The sequence below is a fragment of the Miniopterus schreibersii genome (assembly GCF_964146895.1).
Source record: "Miniopterus schreibersii genome assembly, chromosome: 13".
NCBI classification, from domain to species: Eukaryota; Metazoa; Chordata; class Mammalia; order Chiroptera; family Miniopteridae; genus Miniopterus; species Miniopterus schreibersii.
Genome location: NC_138113.1, coordinates 13,957,474 through 13,978,766, shown reverse-complemented (window position 1 = coordinate 13,978,766; position 21,293 = coordinate 13,957,474). Strand labels below are relative to the sequence as shown.

Here is a 21,293-nt window from a genome sequence, read left to right as displayed (position 1 = left end):
TACTCTGAATAGTGCCCCAGCAAACCTGTAGGCTATCCCCAGCTCAGCCACACTCGGCAGAACTTGAATAGCAAAGACCCACATTTTCCATCACCTAAGAAAACTAGTCTTCCTTTTAACATCATTGGAAGTGCTCCTGTCCACTGGAGTGGCCATAAAATTTATTGTCTAAAGTAGGCATTTTTTAAAAGTCAAAGGGCGCATTATTAATAATTATGCCAGGAAAACAGGAATAAACCAGCAAGCAGACTGGGGAATGTGGTCACCCCGCTCAACACGCAGCATCCACTAGTAATTGATTACAAAATCTGCCATTGGCCCTGGAGGCGGTTCCTGGAGACAAATTTGTCCCATTTCCATCCCTGGGGCATGCTTGGCTCCTCTCGCTGTTAAAGTTCTTAACCAGGTTAGAGAGGACCCACAACCATTCCCTTCCTTCCAGAATTTGAGCTCCTCTGTCCCCTTCTACCTTTCACTGACACCCCCAGGCCTAAGCCTATTAAGAAGGACAGCCTTCGACTCTCAGAGAGGATGCAGGTGGCCGTCAGAGTTGGCTGTCTGAAATGTGCAACCTGGGGATTACTCCTGTCTTTGGAACCCTCCATTTCTTCTGCTGTGCTTCCCTCTTTCAGGGGCCCTTCTAGGTAATTCAGGTTAAAGAATTTTCCTCTACGTTTCTTTAAGCTAATTGGGTCACTCCTGCATGCTACTAGAAATGTGCATTTTCTGTCTGTGTGTGTGTATGTGGGGGGGGGGGAGCACAGCTCAGGTCACTGATGGACACCACCATTGAAGATCAAACCACTTCCTGAAACCAGCAAAGACACATCATTGCAGCAACAGTAAGTTTAACACTTGGCATTTGGGGGAGGAACAAAGACAATTTGGGGGCATTTCAAATATTGAAAGAAAAAGGCAGGTTTTTGAAATGCAAAGATATGAGTCCCTTTGCAGGAGGCAAATTATACAGTAGCACCGAAGATATAAAAGGGAGGAGAGCCAGAGGGTAGTGGGGTGGTGAAAGAAGTTGTTTAATGGATAGAGAAAGATCCAGAAAGGTGACTCTCAGATCCCTTAGATAAAGCCACCCAGCTACTCGTCCAAGATAAGAGGAAAAGCTGGCTGGCTTTATTCTTATAACAAAGATGCACCGATGTGGCAGAGAGAGGAGGTTAGGAGGTTGGTAAAGCTCATTCTCATTTACTGCGCATCCTCAGCTATTCTGGCACCTTAGAAGAAGGCCTTGCAGGAGACTCGGACATAAGTTTTGACAGAACCTAGAGTGGCAAGGGAAAGGGAGAGGAACACAGAGGGAAAGGGGGCTGATGTATTATTTACAGTTGGAGAACTTGAACAGAGCAGGCTGCAAGGCCTGGCCCAAAGACTTGTGTCTGCGTGACTGTGGAGTAAAGGCAGACGCATCCGAATTCTCACCGCGGCTCCTTTGGCCGCCGGAGCCCCCGGGCGGTGCTGGGCCAGCCTGCGTGCATCTCGCCTTGTCACTGTGTCGCAGCCTGCCTTGCTCCCGGGTACCGTTCCCTATGGCCCAGAAGCATAAAGATCTCAACGGAGAGCCGTTCCGGCCTCTGTGGGTGAAATCTCATTAGGCCGGCAGGGAGGGCATCTTGCTGGTGGTGACAGGTCTAATAAGCATGCAGATGGCAGACACACGCGCGCGCACACAGTTCCTGAAGTCACCACGCAGTGGGCAGAGAGCAGAGAGGTGGGGAATCCGATCCGAAAGGAACAAAGGCTGCATCCTCTGCGGTGAGCTGAGCGAGAGTGACAGGAGGACAGCGCTAGGGGACGGGAGGCGAAGTGTGAAAAGGCACAGCAGAAGGCGCTGGAGAGCATGTGCGCTGGACTTCCCGGCTCCCTCCCGTCTCCAGCTCACACTTGCTCCATATGCTGCTGTGCACAGCTTCCGGGCCATAACGGCTTTTATTCCATAGTTTCTATACTAACATGAATGACTCACATCTGCTCCAATACCCAATTCGCTCTCTAATGTCTTCGGCTGTGAAGAGAGAACAGCTTACATGGAACTTGCCAACGACGGGAGTGGCAAAAGGAATCCTAATTCAGGGACAGGAAGGTTAGAACCCCGTGTGAGCTGGAAGGGTCCTTGGGAGGGCACGACGTGATGGATGGGGAAACTGAGACCCAGGGAAATGGGGAACTTGCTCACGAATATCAAGACCAGGCCGGGCGTGGCTCAGCGGTTGAGCATCGACCTAGGATCCAGGCGATCGGGGTTCAATTCCTGGTCAGGGCATATACCCGGGTTGTGGGCTCGATCCCCAGTTGGGGGTGTGCAGGAGGCAGCCGATCAATGACTCTCTCATCATTGATGTTTTTCTCTCTCTCTCCCTCTCCTTTCCTCTCTCTGAAATCAATAAAGATATATTAAAAAAAAAAAAAGAATATCAAGACCGGGAGGCCAATTCATTTTCTGGCCCCAGGATATACCTAATTTGGAGGGTAGTTATTTTTTTTCTTAATTCCTGCCATGTTAAGTCTTTTGCTGGGAGATTTTCCTACCCATATAGGCTGTGATGAGAAAAAAGTAACTTGGATTATTTGCTAATGATAACTAATCCCCCGCTGGGATCAAGCGTGCTGTTACCCAAGCTGGCTATTAAAGTTTTAAATATCTGCCAGAGCGTGGGGGACCTCTGGGTAGGCTATGTCCTGGGAGAGGCCTACAGGGCTGGGCTCGGTGTGGAGACTCACCTGGCTTCCAGGTGTCTGAACTCCCATCTGAAATAGATTTCGATCCTAATAACAGTTACTGGTTTGACAACCCAGACTGATCTGCCTTTGGGCTGGATCAGGTAATAACACTTGGCAAAACTGGATTCCCTCGACAGCTTCCAGAGGCCCAGGAAATTTCCACGTGGCTGGAGGGCAAAACTGACTCAGGAGGCAAGCACCTCTGAAGGCTGTCCCTGCTCTCCCAGGCATCACAGGCCTTGCATGGAGCTGCCACGGGAATCTCAGGGCCTCAGTTTCCCTAGGTGCTGAACAGTTAGGTGCTAGCACCTCTGCAGCAGGCGGCGTGGTGCTACACCATCTCAAAAGCTTGGCGGTGGTGTTGTATAACTCCCTGCCATCTGGTACTCGGAAGCATTATCACAAAGCGCTGAGCAATGGACTACGGTGCTGCAGCTCCTGCCTGGAGCTGACAGTGTCTCAGCGGCTTGCCTGGGGGTCCCCTGCAGAGTCTGCCGCAGAACAATTTGCAGGCCCAAGCCTGCAGGTCCAGGGTGAGGCTTCTCAAAGAGATCCAGGCTGCTCAAGACACTGTAGGGTGTAAGGAATAGATTCTGTGTCTTCCCCCCTCCCCCCAAGACCATGGTCTACCTGGACCTTTGCCCAGCCAGAGTGATGGCTGGGGAGCCTACTCCAACCTTTCAGTATATAGAGCTCTAATGAAGGCGAATTCTGGATCACCCCCAGGGTTCTGTGTGGTGGTCTGAGAGCTCAGCCAAATCTTGAGATAGGCTGGCAAGAGTGCTCAGCTTTTCTGGACTGTTTGATTTCCACCTCTGTTCCCAACCAAAAACTTCTTATCTATAGCCTGGCCAAGAACTCTTCTGGGCTGTGAGGAAGGACTGCCCTGAGACTGAAAGACAAGGTCCCAAACAGCATGGGTTTCAGCAGGTTCCTCCATTTCTGACTCCACTTCTTGGGGGCTCTGTCTTATTGAAGAATGAATTCCGAGCTCCACTTTCCCTAGTGTATGGGGGCTTCCCTTATGCTGAGCTCCGTGGGGAGAGGCAGCGATGGGTGGCTACAGTGGTAGGTACATCATTCTCACCTCCTTTTGAAATATAACCTATATCCAGTATCCCCCTGCCCAGGGTCACTTTCCAAGAACCCCAGGTGATTGGCCCAACTGCCCACCCCCTCTCTAGAAGCATCTGCAAGCACAGAGCTCTGATGCTTGCAAGGAGAGAAAACCCTTAAGGGAAATAATTGCGCCTTAATTTTAAAAAGGATTTCTTTAAAGTTAAATTTATGCCAACTCAGCGTTCCATTAAACAGAAAAAGTTGCCAGGCACCTGCATGCACAGAAACACCCTGGGGAGTTGGCTGAACTCGGCCTTGGCCCTCAACTGCCAGGCGCACCTCCAGCGTCCCAAGCTCCCAGAGCCGGCTTCGGGGGGACGGGGGACCGGACGGGACGGGTGCATTGAGAGCGGGACTCGGGTTTGAGCACCACGTGCAGCCCCCTCCCCCTGTGAGCGGGAAAGTCCTCCCAGGCACAGCCCCCCCACGCGCAGGCTGCCCCTTAGGTGCCAACATGGAGCTGGCAGTGGCAGCCCGGTGCACACACCGTCCCCGCCCCGCCCCAGCCCAGGACGGCCCCGGAGCTGCGCCGTGTGCTCGGCGCAGGCGGCCCCAGAACTGCGCGCTGCGCCTCGGTCGGCGGGCGGCGGTAGCGCCCCCTCTGAGAGCCCGCCGGCTCCCACCCGGCTCCCTCCGCGTCGGTCAGTCTGTCGTGCCGACCCTCCCCCTTCGCTCTCTCCTCCCCTTCCTCCCGCGCGCTCCTCTCGGGGTGCCGGGCACAGCCTCGGGTTCCTCCCTCCCCGCAGCTCGAGTCAGTTTCCCTCGCGGCGGCGGCGGGCGAGGCGGCGGCGGCGGCGCGGGGACCAGCTCGGCTCCTTCTGCGCTTGTCCAGCTCGGCTGCCCCTCGTCCCCTCCCTGCCGCGCCTCGGGGCGCCCCGCTCCCCCACCCCTGCTCGCTTCTCTCCGAGGCGGGCGGGGCGCTCTGCGGGTTCCCGCAGCCCCCGCGCCGCGCTCGCGGGCTAGCGCTCCCGGAGCGGGGAGCTCTGGGGAACTCCTGCCCCGCCGGCCCTGACCGCCAGGGGGTGCCCCAGGGGCGCCGCTCCGCCGAGAGAAGGCAGAGGGGACCATGTGGCGCCTGTCTCGCCGCTTGATGCTGCCGGTCTTCGGGGTGCTCTGGATCACCGTGCTGCTGTTCTGGGTAACCAAGAAGAAGTTGGAGGTGTCGACGGGACCTGAAGTGCAGACCCCCAAGGTACGGGGTGTGGCGGCGCGCGGGGCGCGGGGCGGCCGTTTGCGGGAGAGCGCGCAGCTCGCGCGCGGGGTTTGCAGCTCCCGGGAAGCCAAGGCGGGGGTCTGGGTCCTGTGAGCAGGTAACCGGGCGCCGGAGGCGGCCACAGGGTATTATTTCTGGATTTAGAAAAGCGCTGGGGCGTCTACGGACTCGCGGCGTGTGAAAGCGGGAGTGGGAGTGGGAGTGGGTGGTGGGCGCTGGTCGCGGCCCGAGCGGCGCTCCCAACTTGCGCAGCGCGCGGGGTCCCGGGCGGAGCGGGCGCTGCGGCCGGGAGGCCCGAGGGCGGCGGTCTGGGGACGCGGGGAGCCGCGGGCGCTGGGGTCCCGCGCAGGGCTCGCCCGCGTGGCGGCCGCGCTGACCGCCTTCGTTCCCGCGGCCGCCAGGCCCAGCCGCGGAGGCCGGAGGCCCGGGGGGCGCCGCGGGGGCGTCTCGGGCGGGCGCCCTGCTTCCTGGGGCCGCTGCTGCCCTTATCCCTGCTTTATTTATAACAGTCCCGAGCCCTTCAGGTGCACTGGGAATTGAAACACCGCTGGAGTCTGTAAAAACAAACTCCTTGGTATTGGTGGGGAGTTGGGGAAATGAGACTCCAAGTGGCTTTTCAAACTCCTACCCAGTTCATCTGAGCAGAGCCAGAAGGTTCTTCCTTCAGGCTCACTTTTTCCTCTGATTCAGAGCTGCCATCCCTCAGCCTCTCTCTTCCACCACCTGGCTGTGGGACACAGAAGGAGGCCTCCGGGTTTCCTGAGCAGCAAGGCAGCATTTATGACCTGGGTCCAGAGCAGTGCTCTAGCGACTGGAAAAAGCCCTTAGGAGAGCTCAAGGTCCAAAGCAGAGACTGACAACAGAGGGGAAGGGAGAGGGTCTCTCCCCAGTCAGTGCAGCCCAGAGGACTCGCGATGTGCCAGCTAACACAGCGGGTGCCTCTTCGTAAGCAGCTGTGTGAGTTGCATGCTATTACCCTTATTTCACAGGCGAGGAAACAGGCTCAGTCTTTAACTACCTTGCCTGAGGTCACTCTACTGATCTGAACTCGGACCTTGGATATTCGGGATCTTTCTACTATATCTAGGTACCTCTCAGATCCCCTTTTAACTAAGTCTTCTGGCACTTAGGTTTTGGAATCTTGCCAATTCTCAGTTGCATTTCACAAGCATTTTTGGTTGGTCGGCCATGTGCCATCGCTGTGCTAGGTGCTGCGGGCACAGAGATGCAGAACTTACCCTCTGGGGTGGGATTTGCTCATTAATGGACAGACCGTACAGCGTGCTGAGAGCCAAGAGGGTCTCAGTGCACTTGGTGCCATGGGAGCCTGGGGACTTCCTGGAGGAGGAGGACTTACCTGAGTTGAGAAGGATGACCAGTTGGTACACCAGTGGGTAGGGAGGGCATCCCAGGCAGAGACTGCACCAAGCAGGCTCTGAGGAATGACACAGCATGTTGTGTGAGTTCGGCAGAATTGGAGTGTAAAGCAGGTGGCAGATGTCAGGGATGAGGCTGGGGAGGTCACTGTATGTGGGTCACGTTGGGTAGGATCTTGTGGGTGCTAGGGGGCCTTGGGGGCGTACTAAGCAGGGAAGTGGCGAGGTCAGACTCATGACTTCAGACAGCCTTTAGAGCACAGGATCAGTTTTCTCACGCACCTCAGACCTGCCTGTAGATCCCTAGAGCCCTTGTCCCTTCTCCCCGGGTGGTTCTGCTGCTTGTGGTGCAGCCGGTGACGCCTGTGGGGCCGTGAACTCTGTGCTGCGTTGAACCTCATTGCCCCAAGTTTACTTTTTCTTAGTTTGCACCCGGGACCTGGGACAAGAGGTTTCCTTGTTTGTGCATTGCCCTTCCTCACTTGCCTCTTCTCACCGCGGCGTGCACTGAACACACATGTATGGAACAAATGCCGCTCTGTGCCAGGCCCTGAGCCAGGTTTGGAGGCTGCCGTGATGATGTCCCTGCCCTTTGGGGGGCTCTCACAAGTTCCTGGGGTAGGCAGCATTACAAACCAATGGGGAGCGTGGGGAGTGGCCTGATATCAAAGTCTGGGCTTAGGGCTGTGCAGTCACGGAAGACGGGTGGGGGGGGGGGGCTTCTAGTGTTGACCAATTGCTCTTCGTCTTAACACCCTATCTTTTCCTTCCCCCCCTTTTCTGTGTCTAACTACCAGTTCCAGAGGCTTTAAGAATCTCGATGCCTGTTGTTAAGCGCCCCCCCTTCCCTCAGTGTGTTTCTCCTTCCTGCTTTGCCCCTGCAGGGAGGCACTGTGTGCGCTCGTGGGTGTGTTGGGGCCTGGAGGGCGAGCACCCCTCTGTATCATGTGTGTCCGAGAACTGAGGGGGAGAGACAGAGAGCCCGTCTTAGCCCCGGAACAATTTATTCCCATGGCTGACCCGCGGTACAGGAAATTCGCTCGCCCTGTCCGAAGGAGCGCGGTGGTTCCCACACCTGCCTGCGTGCCAGAGTCGCCTGTAGAGCTGGTTTACCGCACACACCTTGGGGTTTATGATTCCGTGGGTTGGGGGAAGGCTCGAGAGTCAGCATCTTTGCAAGTGTGAGTCCGGAGCAGCTTGCTGATGTGAGGGCGTGCGGGAGCTCGGTGAGGACCAAGCGTGTGGGCTTTTTTGTAGTTCCGTTGGCCCGTGTAAATCTGCCGAACGGTTTCATTTTCTTGAGTTTCTGGTGGGCCGGGCTTGTGTGAGGGTGTGCACTCATGTGAAATAAAAACTGAGCCTTTGCACAGCGCTTTCCAAGTTCACAAACTCCATTTTACACATATTAACTCCTTTAATCTTCACAACTACCGTATAAGGCAGACAATACTCTTACGCTGATGAGCCTGAGTAATGAAGTTACATGACTGGCCCACGATAACAAGGCTCTGAAGTGGCAGCATTAGGGACAAGAATGGAACAGGATCATTCTGAGAACTGCCCTCCCACGTGCTCCCTCCAGGCCACCGTGCCGCGGGGACTGCCTGGTCTGCACTTGTGGGTGATGGTGTGAGGTTAGGGATGTTTGGGGCATGTGCCCCCAGCCCACCCTCCAGGGCTTTGGTGGCTCATCCCTAGACGCTTGCCTTTGGAGAGCTGCAGGGGGTTGCTGTGATTTGTGAGGGAACCACCTCAGAGGGGAACCCCCCTCTGCCCTTGGAGGAGGCCATCTAGGGTGGAGGGGGCTCTTCTGGTTGGACAGAGGACACCTTGGTGGGGAAGGTCCCATGGGAGGCTGCACCTAAAGGTCGCAGACAGTTGCAGCACCTTTGGTTAGAATTGTTTGCCAGGGCAGGAGTTTGGACATTTCCTGGGATATTTGTCTATTGTAGGAAAAACCCCCCTCAATGTTGGGTGAGTTCGGTATTGTAGGTTTTCCTAGGAGACACTCATGCATAATCATGCAGAGAGCTCTCGCCTTGGACACGTCAAAGCCTCGGGGAGCTTTTCCTCTTGCCTCGGCTTCTTCCCACTGTGGGGTTAGGGTCAGCTTATTTTCCAAAGCAAGAGCAGTGGGCTCCCTTTCCTTAAAAATATTTGGAGAAATTGGGAATGGTGGAGGGATTAGAGAAGAGAGGGCTGTGGCGAGGGCTCCTGGGCTGGGGCCCTCCTGAATTTTAGATTCCATGCAGCAAATTGCCTTCACTGACTGGGGTCCGCTACAGGTTCCAGTTCTGGTCCTCCAGGCCCTGTCCTCCGTTCTTCACAGCGTCAGGAAACATCCTCATTTGTCTAGTGATGGGATCTCTGAAGTGGGCCTGATAATAAAATAAAACCTACGCCTGGTCACAATCCAAGTGATGCGGAGAAGGCATGCTGCACTACTGGTTGAAGAAAATTAATTGAGTTTTTTCCCCTTAGTTTCAAGAAGGGCTGGTTCTATTAATAGCTCAAGTAAAGATTTCTTTAAGTCTGACTTTGTAATGTTGATTCTGTTCTTTTACCCAGTCCCCTACCCCCAAATTCAGCGAGCTTTAATTCCTGATTGGAAAGCATTTAACAAGTTTGATATCTTAACTCAAACTGCATTTTAGCAATAAATATGGTACCACTAACAAATATCCGAAAAATGTTTTCGTTTCTTTTCTCCCCTACTATTTATTTGCCATTTGGAAAATTCTGCAATAAATGACAGAATTTTTTAAAAAGAAGAAAAACAGCAAATTTGTCTCCCATTTCCTAGAACTAAATTTAGTCCAGGGGCTTAGGCTTTAGTAAAAGCAAGAAAAAAAAAAATTTGAGGCCTGAGGAAAGGATTGGAAATGTGAAGGCTGTGAACAGAGTGCCTCGGGCCCATGTAAATGTATTTGTGCTGTACTAGAAATACAGCAAACACTATGAGAAGAGAACTTGTCTTTCTGTAATATTTGCATACCACAAATGCCTGCTGTGTATGACACTGTTATTTTATTCCCCATTTAGTAGATAATTTCTCCCATCACAAAAATCATGAATTTCAGAGAGAGACCCTATTAATCTGCTGATGTTCAGTGCATGCATGCTTTACTCTGTCCAGGGAATTTTGACTCTGGCGAGACCAGAAGTAGGGCATTATCAGAAGAATGTTTATCCTTTCATTGGCTCCTGTGTCTGAGTGGGGCCCCGGGCTGTTTTCCCCTCTAGCAGGTTCCTGGAGCAGGTGGTGGGATGGTGTTGCCTGGTGGCCCAGCAGTGGCTGCTGTGATAGGCTGGGAAATAGGAAAGTAGGAGGTTGGAACCTCAGGTATTCAAGAAATAGTACGCCTTTGCTTTCTAGATATCAACAAGCTTTAAACAAACAAACAAACAAATGGGAGTTAACCCCGTCTCCCCTTCCAATCCCATCAAGTTGGTGGGAATTTCTCCTTCCTGGGTCATTTTTGGCAGCCCTGGGGTGTCTCATGTCCTAGCTCTGTTTCCCAACCAGCACTCTCCCCAGGTCCTGGTGGGAGGCCCTACCCCGGGGACCCACACATCTGTTTTAAGGGAATCTCTTTGAGTCAGTCTGGGGAGCTTTCTCACTCCCTAAACCCAATTTTCCCTAATTGGCCTGGAGCTTTTGGAAACAAAAACCAGGAATCCTTGTCTCTAATGTTCCTGAAAGCACAGAACAATTCCTGCTCAAATCAGAGAAAACAAAGGGGCAAAACCAGGAAGGAAAGAGAAATTAATGTCCCTGTCACAAGCCTCCCCAGCCTGTCTAGGGACTACCCTTTTTCAAGGTTGCTCATCTATTTGTATCATTTAAAAGTGTTAATTTCCACTCATCAGAGGTCATTTATAAACCGAACAGGGACAGAATGAGGCTGTGCTGGCTGATGCCTACAGCCCAGGGTTTCCACATGGCCTGTTCACATGCTCTCTTGTCTGCGATGTTTGCCTGCGCCCTTTCCCACTCCGCTCCCATCACAAATGCCCCAAAGTCCTATCCATTACCAGGCACCCAGGAACACATTTTGAAGACATATGTTGCTGTGCCCTTGTTTAGTGTCTAATGTTCATAGTTTTGTCGCTGTTCTAGAGCATCTCAAAGTCCCCGTGCATTTTTGGGGAAAAGAATCTGAGTTAGAAAGCAGGGACAAATTCCCAGCTCCTCTCTTAGAGGAAGACTGTGAGCCCTGCCATAGCTTTTGCACATTCCACCCCAGAGACCAGCATTCTAGACCTGCCATCTGTTTGGGGACGTGAGTCGGCTGCGCCCGTGCCCTCTCCAGCTGGCCGCTGACTCTTCCCATTTGCCTGCAGTGACCCGAGCTGGGTGGTCAGCCTTCCTCCTCTCGTGGACCTCAGAGACTCACACTGTTCACTGTCCTCTCCTGGTAGCTCCCATGGTGTCGTGATCAAGTGTGCTTTCACTTTCTGGGCTTTCTTAGACACGTGGCAGCTTGGGCATCTCTTTCTGGCACGGGGAGTGCCAGGGACAATGCAGGTCCTCTCTTTTGGCTCAGTCTCCTCAGCTGTGAAATGGGAGCAGCGTGAGACGGCACTGCCTGCCTCCCACGTGCCCTGTGGCAGTCTGAGTGGCTTCGGGTTACTTGTGAACACCTCTAAAGCAGACCTCATGGCTATCCATAATTATACCGCAGATACTCGGTGTCTATTACTTATCTTTTAATTATTTTACCAGAAACGCTAGATTAACCAAAAATAAATCAGTCTCTGAGTCCTCAGATGTTGAGCTGATTAAAAAAGAACCCCTTTGGGATACTCAAGCGCGAGTGAACACACACACATGCACACACACACACACACTTGCGTGCGCGTGCATGGGCACCCTGGGGGATTCTGCAGAAGCTCCTGAAATTTGCTGGCTCTGGTATTTGGTGTTTCAGAATAAATGGCCTGATGTGACCTTCTGGGGCAGCAGCCTGCATTTGGCAGCAGCTGCTGCCATCATAGGACCTAATGAACACTAGGAAGCTGAGAGCGAGAGAGAGGAAGAGATCTCTACAGTGTGAGAGATGTACGTGCCACCCAGGGAGCCCTCTTTCCTTCTGCGTTTCTTTCCGTGCAGCCCTCCTCCCTTCATCGCAATCCTCCTCGTACTCACATCGCCTGCCAAGCTAGTGGGGTCTCGAGCAGAGAGCCCCAGAGCACTCGGTCAGGAGCTCTAGGGAGAAGTCTCGGGGCAGGAGCCCCGTCCCCCCCTGCAGGCTCCAACCGAGGTCAGGGGCAGCCTGCCTTGCCGCTGCTCTGGACACAAAGGCGGTTCTTTCTGGACACAAAGGCAGCCTCTCTGGGCCACCCTGAGCCAGTCTGTTCAGATGCCTTCACATCAGCAAGAGCCCTTTTTGTAGGAATTAAGGGCCATTTGAACCCACCGCCTTCTGGAAGACTCTGATTTTCAGGCACAGAGTCTCTTCTGCACACCGTTTCCGGGAGACAAGATTAGGCACTTAAGAAAACAATTAAATTCTCCTCGTGTCACTTGTTTTCACTGTAAGCATTACAGAGATCTTTTAAGGAAATGCCAGGGAGACCGACATGCTCACGTGTTCCTGCCTCGGATTTGAATGGCAAGAGGAAGGAAACGCCCCCAGCTGCCTCTTCTGATGATCCTGTTGTTTAAACCCAGTTCGCACCTCATTCCAGCCAGGAGAGAATGGGAAACATCTGTAGGACTGGTGTGACTGCCCCATCTCGGCTGCTCTCGCCAAAGGGACAGCTCTGTCCCTTTCCTCTGTCCTCGCCAAGGTTTAGAAATTACGATTGTTTCCCCCCTAGGGTCCAGGCTGAAGATCTATGTATCTTCTCTTGTTCCTGTGAGAACACTCTAATCATTCATCCCCCCGCCCCTGGCCACAGAGACTGGTCTAATCAATATTTATGCGCCCATCACTCGCAGCTGCCTAATGGGTGCCCAATTCCTTGATGGCCATTGAAAAATTAGCTGGCGCCTGTATTTTAGGCTCATTGTTTTCTAGGATCTTGGTGGGGAGATCAGACCACGTGGTCCACGGATGAATTAAGCCACCCAGATAATTGGCTGTTAATAGATGGCCAGTTGATGGCTGCCAGCTGGGTGATGAATTGACTCTGGTCCTTATGGTGGGCTGTGGTCCCCATCAGAAGAGGGCCAGCCCGGAAGACTCGAATGATGAAAGGTGAATCAGGATGACAGGTAGCTTCTTTCCTCCACCACTTCGTGGGATGTTTTTTACAGTTTACAAAGTGTTTTTCTTCACAAATGCCTCATGTGATCCTTCCTGCCATCCTGTGAGCTGGATGTTATTATGACTCTCATTTTCTGAAGTATGATGAGTCAGGTGATAAGAGGAGGAGACTGGCAAGCTCGCCCTACCAGTGAGTGGCCTTGAACTCACTCTTTGGAGTATAGAGCACGTTCTGTTTGTGTTATGCCCATGCTACTTAGCTTCCTTTTCCAGGGGAAATGAAACATTTTATCTATGCGTGTATGATATGTATATTTTCATATGGACAGAAAGCGAGGACTTTTGCTGAGAAATGACTCCCTACCTCTGATTAAACACCAGAATTGCTTTTCTGCACACTGAAGGGAATTGAGCAGTGAATTAAGGGAAATAGAGAGCCTGTCTCTGGAGGGCCACTGAGGGGCCAAGAAGATGCTAGATTTTCCTCCAGGATCAGCCAAGTTTAACCCCCTTGCAGCCCTTAGAGAAATGTCCCACAGGACACTGCCTTCTATGGGAAGATGCTGGGCCCAAGTGGTAGACTTGGGGTCGCAGGAGAAGAGGAGAGAGGCTCTCCCACCCCCTCAGTCCTGTGGTTGCCCCTGGCTCTGTCCTTACCTGGTGAGCCCACGCTGGGAAGCCATCTCCTGCCTGGCCCCTGGGGTTTGACAGCAGAAATGAGGCTTTATTGTCATTCAAGAGGCCACTCAACTCTTAAGTCAACAGGATTGTGCAATTAATGCAGAAACTGTTGATTGGAATCCCTCTGGTGATGAATGTGGTCCTTAAAGAATCAGAAGCCATTCCCCTCTAAGGAAAAATGTCAATTGAAAGACCTTAATATAGTCTGTTTGAAATGCAAGGCAGTTGTGGGGGGAATGACTCCAGGGAGGTGTCCTTAGAAGACACGCAGCATCGCTTGAGATCCTCCCTTCTGGCCGACAGAGGGCGCTCTGCCTGGGTCTGGCTGTTTTGCCTTGAATGTCCTCTTGATGACGACTCGATTCAGCTCATTCTGTGCAGATGGCCTGCTGGGTCTGCTCGGTACCGGACAGGGCTCAGCCACTTTGTGGCTGCTTTGGTGGCTGGGTGTGACTCACATAGTTGCGGCTCATTTTTTGATTAATCTTATGAAAGCATAAAATCAGGAGAATGCTAATGTCTTCCAGGGTATTTTGTCTGCAGTTCAGGTAAACTATGGTAGGGCTCACGCTGTATGGACTGAATGACAGTCTCTACTGCGAGATCCCCAGCAGAAACATGACTCTCACTCTTCTGCACTTCTACTGATAATGGCAGCTTTAAAGGGGGCTGTATTTTTCAATTGTGTGCATGGAGTAAGAACGAAAGAAATGCAGACCTAGAGAACTCTGATGTTTGCCTTCTCTGCTTGGAGGCCCTAATGGTTTTCTAATCATTTGCTTAATTCGGGATCAGATCAACTCCCTGTAATCCTCTCTGTTTATTGTTAAATGAGATTATGGTTTTAGCTTTTCTCTTAAAACTAAGCATATTTTCTCTTGGGAAACTTTTTGGCGGTGTCTACTAAAGCTGAATGACCTCACAATTCACGCCTAGCTATAAACCCAACAGAAACGTGTATGAATTCCAGTGAATGTCATGGACTCAGATCGGAGTTGGCAAATATTTTCTGTGAAGGGCCAGGTAGTAAGTATTTTTGGGTTTTTAGGTTCTACAGTTTCTGTTGTAAGTAGTCAGCTGCGCTGTTGTAGAGTGAAAGATGGCATGTGAGGAATGAGGGTGGCTGTGTTCCAATAAAACTTTATTTATGGACACTGAAATTTGAATTTCATATGTTTTTCATGTCTCATGAACTATCATTCTTTTTTCGGTATTATTTCCAAATATTTATAAATGTAAAATCCATTCTTAGTTTGCAGGATGTATTAAAACAGGTGGCAAGGCCAGATTTGGCCTGAGGGCTGTGGGATCCCATTTATATAATGTATGAAAACAGGCAAAACTAAGCTGTGATGTTGGAAGTGTTTCATGGTGATCCCTGGGCGGGGTTAGTGACTAGAAGGGAGCAGGGGGGCACTTGGGGAGAGCTGGTACTGTTCAGCTTCTTAGTCTGGGTGCTGGCTACACAGATGTATTCACTTCGTGAAAATTCATTGAAGACATGCTCTTTTCTGTTTGTATAATAACCCACCCTAATGAAAAGTCCAAAAAGAAAAAATCTGAACCTTGTATGGCTTCTGACTCTAGGTTTTAGCACCTCATTTTGGCTTGGAGTGCATTGTGTTCATTTTTGTATAGCCGCTGGTTTCTGCTTTCTGATAGGAGAGTCTTTGGAGAAAGGTCTGTATATGTCTCTCTAGGTTCCCCGATCTGATTCCCGTTTATAGACGGGAGACATTTAATACCAGCCAACCAAAGTCTGAGCATGGTGATGAATGAGTGTTAACTTTAGTTGCTGGATCATAGGAAGCTGGGGAAGGGTCCTGGTGGAGAGCAGGGCAGAGGGAGGGCCTTCAGGACAGTGAGAACCATGAGTAGGACTTCAGCTGGTACAGCTGCCCCATAGTGAATTGGGGCTGAAATCTACTTGTGTTTATAGTAAGAGATGGAGGCTTAATTGCAGAGAATGGAACTATATGGCTCAAGCTCCTGGTTTGTAGAAAACCAACTTTTATTTTTTTTGCATCTGGGGGAAGAAAGCAGAGAACTAACAGTCTGAACTCCTAGTAAATATCAGGCGCCTATTCTTTATGTCAGTCATCTATTCATAATAATTCACTTTGTTTTTCAGATGAGCATCAATGCTTAGGGAAGTTAAGTGACTTTCCCAAGGTCATGCCGCTCATGTGTGGAGGAGCTGGATTCCAAGCCAGATTGTCTGGCCCCAGAGCCTCCCTCTTTACCCTTCACCCTGCTCATCCCATGCTTTCTCTCTCCTCACAGTCACACTCAGTCTAGTCTCTTGAAAGTGATGGCTTTAATACATTTTCCCCTGAGCAGCCAGACTTTATAGCCCATCTATGTTCTGCTTCCCAGAATTGTACACACTTGTTTAGACCACAGCTGTTGAGTGAAATGGTTTTATATCAGAAGCTATCTCTTCCAGGACAAGTCTTTTTAAAACAATAGTCAAAGAGAAAACTTTACGGCATTTTCAAAGAGAGATATATTAGGCTTTCAGCACTATTTGACATCCCTTATGAATAGTTTTCTCCTACAGATGACTAGGAAGGTTTCTGGTCCCAGGGTTAACTTTTTAAAAAAGGAAGTCTCCATGGTGTCTAATTCTGGGGAGTGCAAAGGTGCTTTAGGCACACCTCAAGACAGATTCAGGAGGGGACAGTGAGGACTTGATCAGCAGATGAAGAAAATGCACAGGCCTTTTTTTTTTTAACCAGTGGATGGTAAACACTCCTCACATCACCCTTCAGAGAGGAACAGTCTTGTGTCTGGCATAATAGCACCAATTATTTGGTTGTTTGTACTGAGGAGTTGAAAGCTATCATGTGCCGGGAAAATACTCAGCATGGAGCAGTAATTATGGATCAGCTGATGATAAAAGATGCATTGGATTGACTGCTAATTAGATTATTAGCACCAAAAACAAATACCTGCTATGAACCATAAATAAGCTGCATTTATGATATTTTCTATTTTTAATGCATATTTCTTTTTATAATATGCAATTTTCTTCTTTTTCTGTGCCAAGCCTTTCCATGTTCCCCAGTCGTATTAAGCATATTTGTTTATTGAGCTGTAATCAAGCCATTTTCTTGTTTCCTCCCGTCTCAGAAGGGGCTGAGAGAGCTGACATATATCAAGCGCCACATGGCAGGCCCTCTGTGGAGCGTGTTAGATCTTCTCAGGGAGGAAGTCAGGGCTATTCCAGAGCAGGAGCCAGGTCTTTCCCGTGGGCACAGAGTCTAGGTTAAGGGTTGGGATGGTAGGGTTTTCCCGGTGAAATCCGTGGTAGAGTTAATTGTCAAAGAAGTGACCTGGTTGCTTTCTGTGGCACTTTGAGGCTAGATTCTTTTTATTCTGGATTCCAGGAGGGTGGGATGGGCATGGGTGCTGCAGGTGACTGTACCTCCCTGCCCTCCCCACCAATCCGTCATCTTCCTACAAGTAGGTTGAGTGTGTGTCCCCAGCAGTGTGACGTTCCAGCTGTCTTCCTGTCCAGGTGGCTGTCAGTTGAGCTAATTAGTGGCAGAACTGAGACAGGCCTGTGTGAGGCCGGAGCCCCTGCTGGGGTGTCATTGGGGTCATTGGCAAGTGAGAAAGACGGTGCACCCCTTGAAGGAGTTTTTCCCTTTGAGTGTCTACCCAGTGTGGGGGTCCAGAGTGGGCAAATTCCCCTGCACCAGCCATTGGGTCAAGCTCATCAGTTCATCAGCAGATGGATAGGGGCACTGCTGTGTGGGGAGCACCGTGCAGGAGACGGCAGACCCGGTTCCACTCTCCGTGCCCAGGGTGAACTCTAGGGAGCGGTGGAGTGGAGCAGCGGCTGGTCCCTGGCCACTCCTGTCTCTAGAACTCTGCCTTCCTCTTGGATTTGAAGATGTGTCGCTTCGTCCCTAGAGAGACATAACTGTGTCGCTAGGATGACTATTTAATGGCGAAAGGGACTGCAAGACGGATTGAAGTCTTTTCTCTCCTTTGCGTCAAAGTGAAATGTGAGGCGGAGGGGATGGAGGGAATGTTCATGCCGGTTCATGGGATCCAAGTTTGAGATGATTGCTTTTGAATTTCCTAGGAGTTGTTCTGCAAGGTTGAATTTCATGCCGCTCTTCAGTTAGCTCAGAAACTGGGCTTGAAGTTTAATCTCATCCCGAAAGCTGTTGCACGAACACGGGAAGCTGTTATTCCGCAGGGCCTCTTAGTAGAAGAAGGATTCCAGGCGGTCTTTTAAAGTCATTTCAGTGATTTTTGAAGTGTGTTTGCTGGAGTCCACTTGTCCCCCAAGTGCCTGCTGTTCGAAAAGTGTAGTGCTAGAGGAAGGACATCGGGAAAGGAAAACCAACTTCAGGATGGAAAGTAGGCTTACTGAGCAGCCGGCTTCGGTTTAATTAGCCAGGAGGACCTCTCGTGGGCTCTGCTCTGTTCTGGGCACCCTCGGCCAGGGTCAGCTCGTGGCAAATCCAGACCCCTCTCCTCCTTCTGTTTCTGGATGGCTTGTGGGCTAAGGATGGTTTTTTACATTTTTAATGAAAATTATATGAAATTCAAATTTCAGTGTCCATAAATGAAGTTTTATGGGAACACAATCACGCTTTCCTTTGTGTATTGTCTGTGGCTGCTTTCACACGACAGTGGCAGAACTGAATAGTTGCAGTGGGGCTAGCTGGCCCACACAGCCAAAATTTTAGGTGGCCCTTTATAGAAAAAGCTTGCTAACTCCTGCCCTGGACCTTTGCTTCTCCAAGTGTGTGTGGTTCATGGACGAGGGGTATTCTCACCGTTTGAAAGTTTGTTAGAAATGCTGTAACCTGGGCCACTTTGTACCTACTGATTCAAAACCACATCCTAATAAGCCTCTCTGGTGATTCCTGTGCATTGACTCTTGCTCATGAAAAGCTACTGTGAACCGTGCTTCATATGCTGAGGTCTGCAGTTGGTGCTGGATTTCCCTGTTGAATTCAGTTTGATTCTGAGCTCCCATTCTCCTGGTTGGGTGGGGATTTCTCTTCTGCTTACAGTTTCACAAGGATCCGGAAGGCTTCCTCAATGCCCAGGAGTGTGGAAAGAGGCTGAAACCTTCCTGGCATTGTGGTCACGACTGTAACAGCATTGACCATGCCCTGTCATTCTGCTCTTCTCAGGCTCGTGGGTTCCTTGTGATGCCGGGAGCCCCTGTGCCCTGGGTCCCACCTCCCTCGAGGTACCACATGGCCATTCCTCTCTGACCCTCCTACCCACTGGGGCACCCACCACTCTCAGGACTGGATGCCTTTATTGTCTTTTCAACTGGAGGAATTGCCTTTTTCTATCATCCTGTCAGTTACGTATTCTTTCTACCACTATATTTTGCAAACCACCTTCCTGGAAGTAAGAGAGCATCTGGTCCTGGTTATGTGCTGAGGTTGGGGCAGGGCTGGAATAAGAGTGACTGGGACAAATGCATGAGAACGAATTCAGACTCATATTCCAATATATCATCCTACCACACCTATGATATGTTACGATGCAGTCAGCACAATCTAGACAGTAGCAAATGTAGGATATCTTCCTGTAGAACAGGAGGTAAATTCTGTAGGAGTTTAGAGAAGGGGAGGTTGTGTGGGCAGCAGGGGCAAGGGAGGTTGAGGGACTCAGCAAGAGTGACCATAGGTCAGTGGAAGTCAGAAGCTGGCCAGATTGTGGAAGAGTTTGAAAATAAAGCCATTTTCTTATTTTTGTTCTAAGATGCAAGTGTGTCTGCAAGTAAACAGAGCTTCCCAGTTGGGAATATTATAGTCTACCCACTGAGGGCTTTGTTCAGTAAATGTTTTGGCTTTAAGGGTTTTAAATGCTCAGAGTACTCTAGTTGCTCTTAAATGGAGAAGTCAGTGAATTTTTTTTTTTTTTTTAAATCTTTATTGATTTCAGAGAGAGGAAGGGAGAGGGAGAGAGAGAGATAGAAACATCAATGATGGGAGTCATCATTGATAGGCTGCCTCCTGCACACCCCCAACTGGGGATCGAGCCCTCAACCCGGGCATGTGCCCTGATTGGAAATTGAACCACGATCTCCTGGATCCTAGGTCAACTCTCAACCGCTGAGCCATGCCCGGCTGGGCAAGTTAGTGAAATTTGAACTTGGCATTCCCTTTCTCTCACCCCTCAGGCCTTAATGAGAGTTGTGTATGTTCTCTGTTTCTCTAATGATGCTGGCTTTTTTGAACTACCTATTTTCATCTTTAATTCATGTAGCTGCTCTTAGAGAAATGCCCTGTGGAGAATTCATCTTGCCTGTCTACATTCCCTTGATTGAAACCATGGCAGGGTCATGGCCGAAAGTCGCCTAGTCATGCCCTCTGAGGGGGTGTGCTGGGCATCTGAGTTCAGAGGGCCTGAGTCCAGGTGCATTAGTTGGAGGAATCGAGAAGTACAGATAGCCCAGCTGGTGTTATCAGGAGGCTGGATCAGGACAAGGACCTGGACGATTTCCTTCTTATATATACCAGGTAGCCCAAGGGCTGATGGATGACCCACTGGTGTTAACTGAGATGTGTGGCTGATCTGCTGTGCCTCTCTTCAAGTTATCCTCTTGGGAAGCTAGACTAGGAAAGAACTTAACACAGTGGACGTGGAAATGTGGTCCTGATAAAGTGTTAAAAAGTTAGGTTAAAAAGAGGGGGGAGGAATTCAGAATTGTGCCATAGTAGATCCTATTTTGCTTAAACAAGATGTATACTGAAAAAAATCTTTTTTTTTTAAACATATCTTTATTGATTTCAGAGAGAGGAAAGGGGAGGGAGAGAGAGAGAGAGAAACATCAATGATGAGAGAGTCATTGATCAGCTGCCTCCTGCACGCCCCCAACTGGGGATCGAGCCCGCAACCCGGGCATGTGCCCTGACCGGGAATCGAACCAAGATCGCCTGGTTCAACGCTCAACCGCTGAGCCACGCCCGGCTGGGCTGAAAAAAATCTTAGACCATCAAAACGGGCAATTTGCAGAAATGGGCATTACTTATGCTGTATTTCTCATCGCTGCTTATTAATTAATTGATTAATTGATTTAGGGTTATCTTCTCTCTAACTCCCTGCTCTCCCCTCCCCCACTTTTAGGTAAACAACATAGCAACCGGGCTAGGTAAGCTTCCACACCTTTCTTTGTGCACCCTGTGATCGGTATGTAAACATAGATAGAAATTTACACGTCTGTTTCGGTCATTATTAACAAGAAGAGAGAGAAACTGATTGTATCATATGTGCTTTACATCTTCCCCTTCATTTACTCATGTGCCCTGGACGTCCTCAGGTCAGCTAGCTTATTATTTTTAGTGGCTTCGTAATATTCTACAGTAGGGATGTGACATTGTATTCATTCATTTCCTTTTGCTGGGTATCCAGCGTGTCTCATCTCCTGTTACTGCACACATGCACACAGAGCTGCAGGAAATATCTGTGTACACATATTCTTGCATGTTGGTGCTGTTACTTCTAGAGGAGAGATTTTGAGGAGTGGGAGTTCTGTCAAAGGGCGCCCCCCCCCCCCCACTAAGACTGCTTTTAAAACAGTGTAGTAATCCACATTTCTATTAGCAAAGTATGAGAGTACTCTTTCCCCAACATCCCCATTAGCGTAAATTTGTCGTTTTCATTCTGCCAATTAAAGGGTATAAAATGGAATCCTATTGTAATTTTATTTTCCTCTGACTACCAGCGAGCTTCTCATATGTTTATTGTCCTAAAGTGGCTGCTCTTCCGTGAAGTGTCTACTCATAGCCTCTGCCCGTTTTTCTGCTGGGCTGTTTATCTTTTTGTTGTCAATTTTAATTGCTCTTTGTATATTATAGATGGCTCTTTATTGGTCATGTATATTGCAGGGTTTTTTTTCCTAATCAGTTGTTATGCTGTGACTTTGTTTATGATATATATTACCATGTATTTTTTTACTTGTTTTTGTATAGTTAA

At 50.1% G+C, this 21,293-nt stretch overlaps 1 protein-coding gene across 1 annotated transcript in view; it reads left to right on the top strand.

Annotated features, from left to right (window-relative positions):
* Window positions 1–4,366: 4,366 nt before the first annotated feature.
* The window catches only part of GALNT14 (polypeptide N-acetylgalactosaminyltransferase 14), a 157,623-nt gene continuing 140,696 nt past the window's right edge, over window positions 4,367–21,293 (top strand). Inside the window, exon 1 of the mRNA XM_081156610.1 lies at window positions 4,367–5,044. Coding sequence (XP_081012736.1) covers window positions 4,919–5,044 — 126 coding nt within the window. The 5' untranslated portion in view covers window positions 4,367–4,918. The remainder of the gene's footprint in view (window positions 5,045–21,293) is intronic.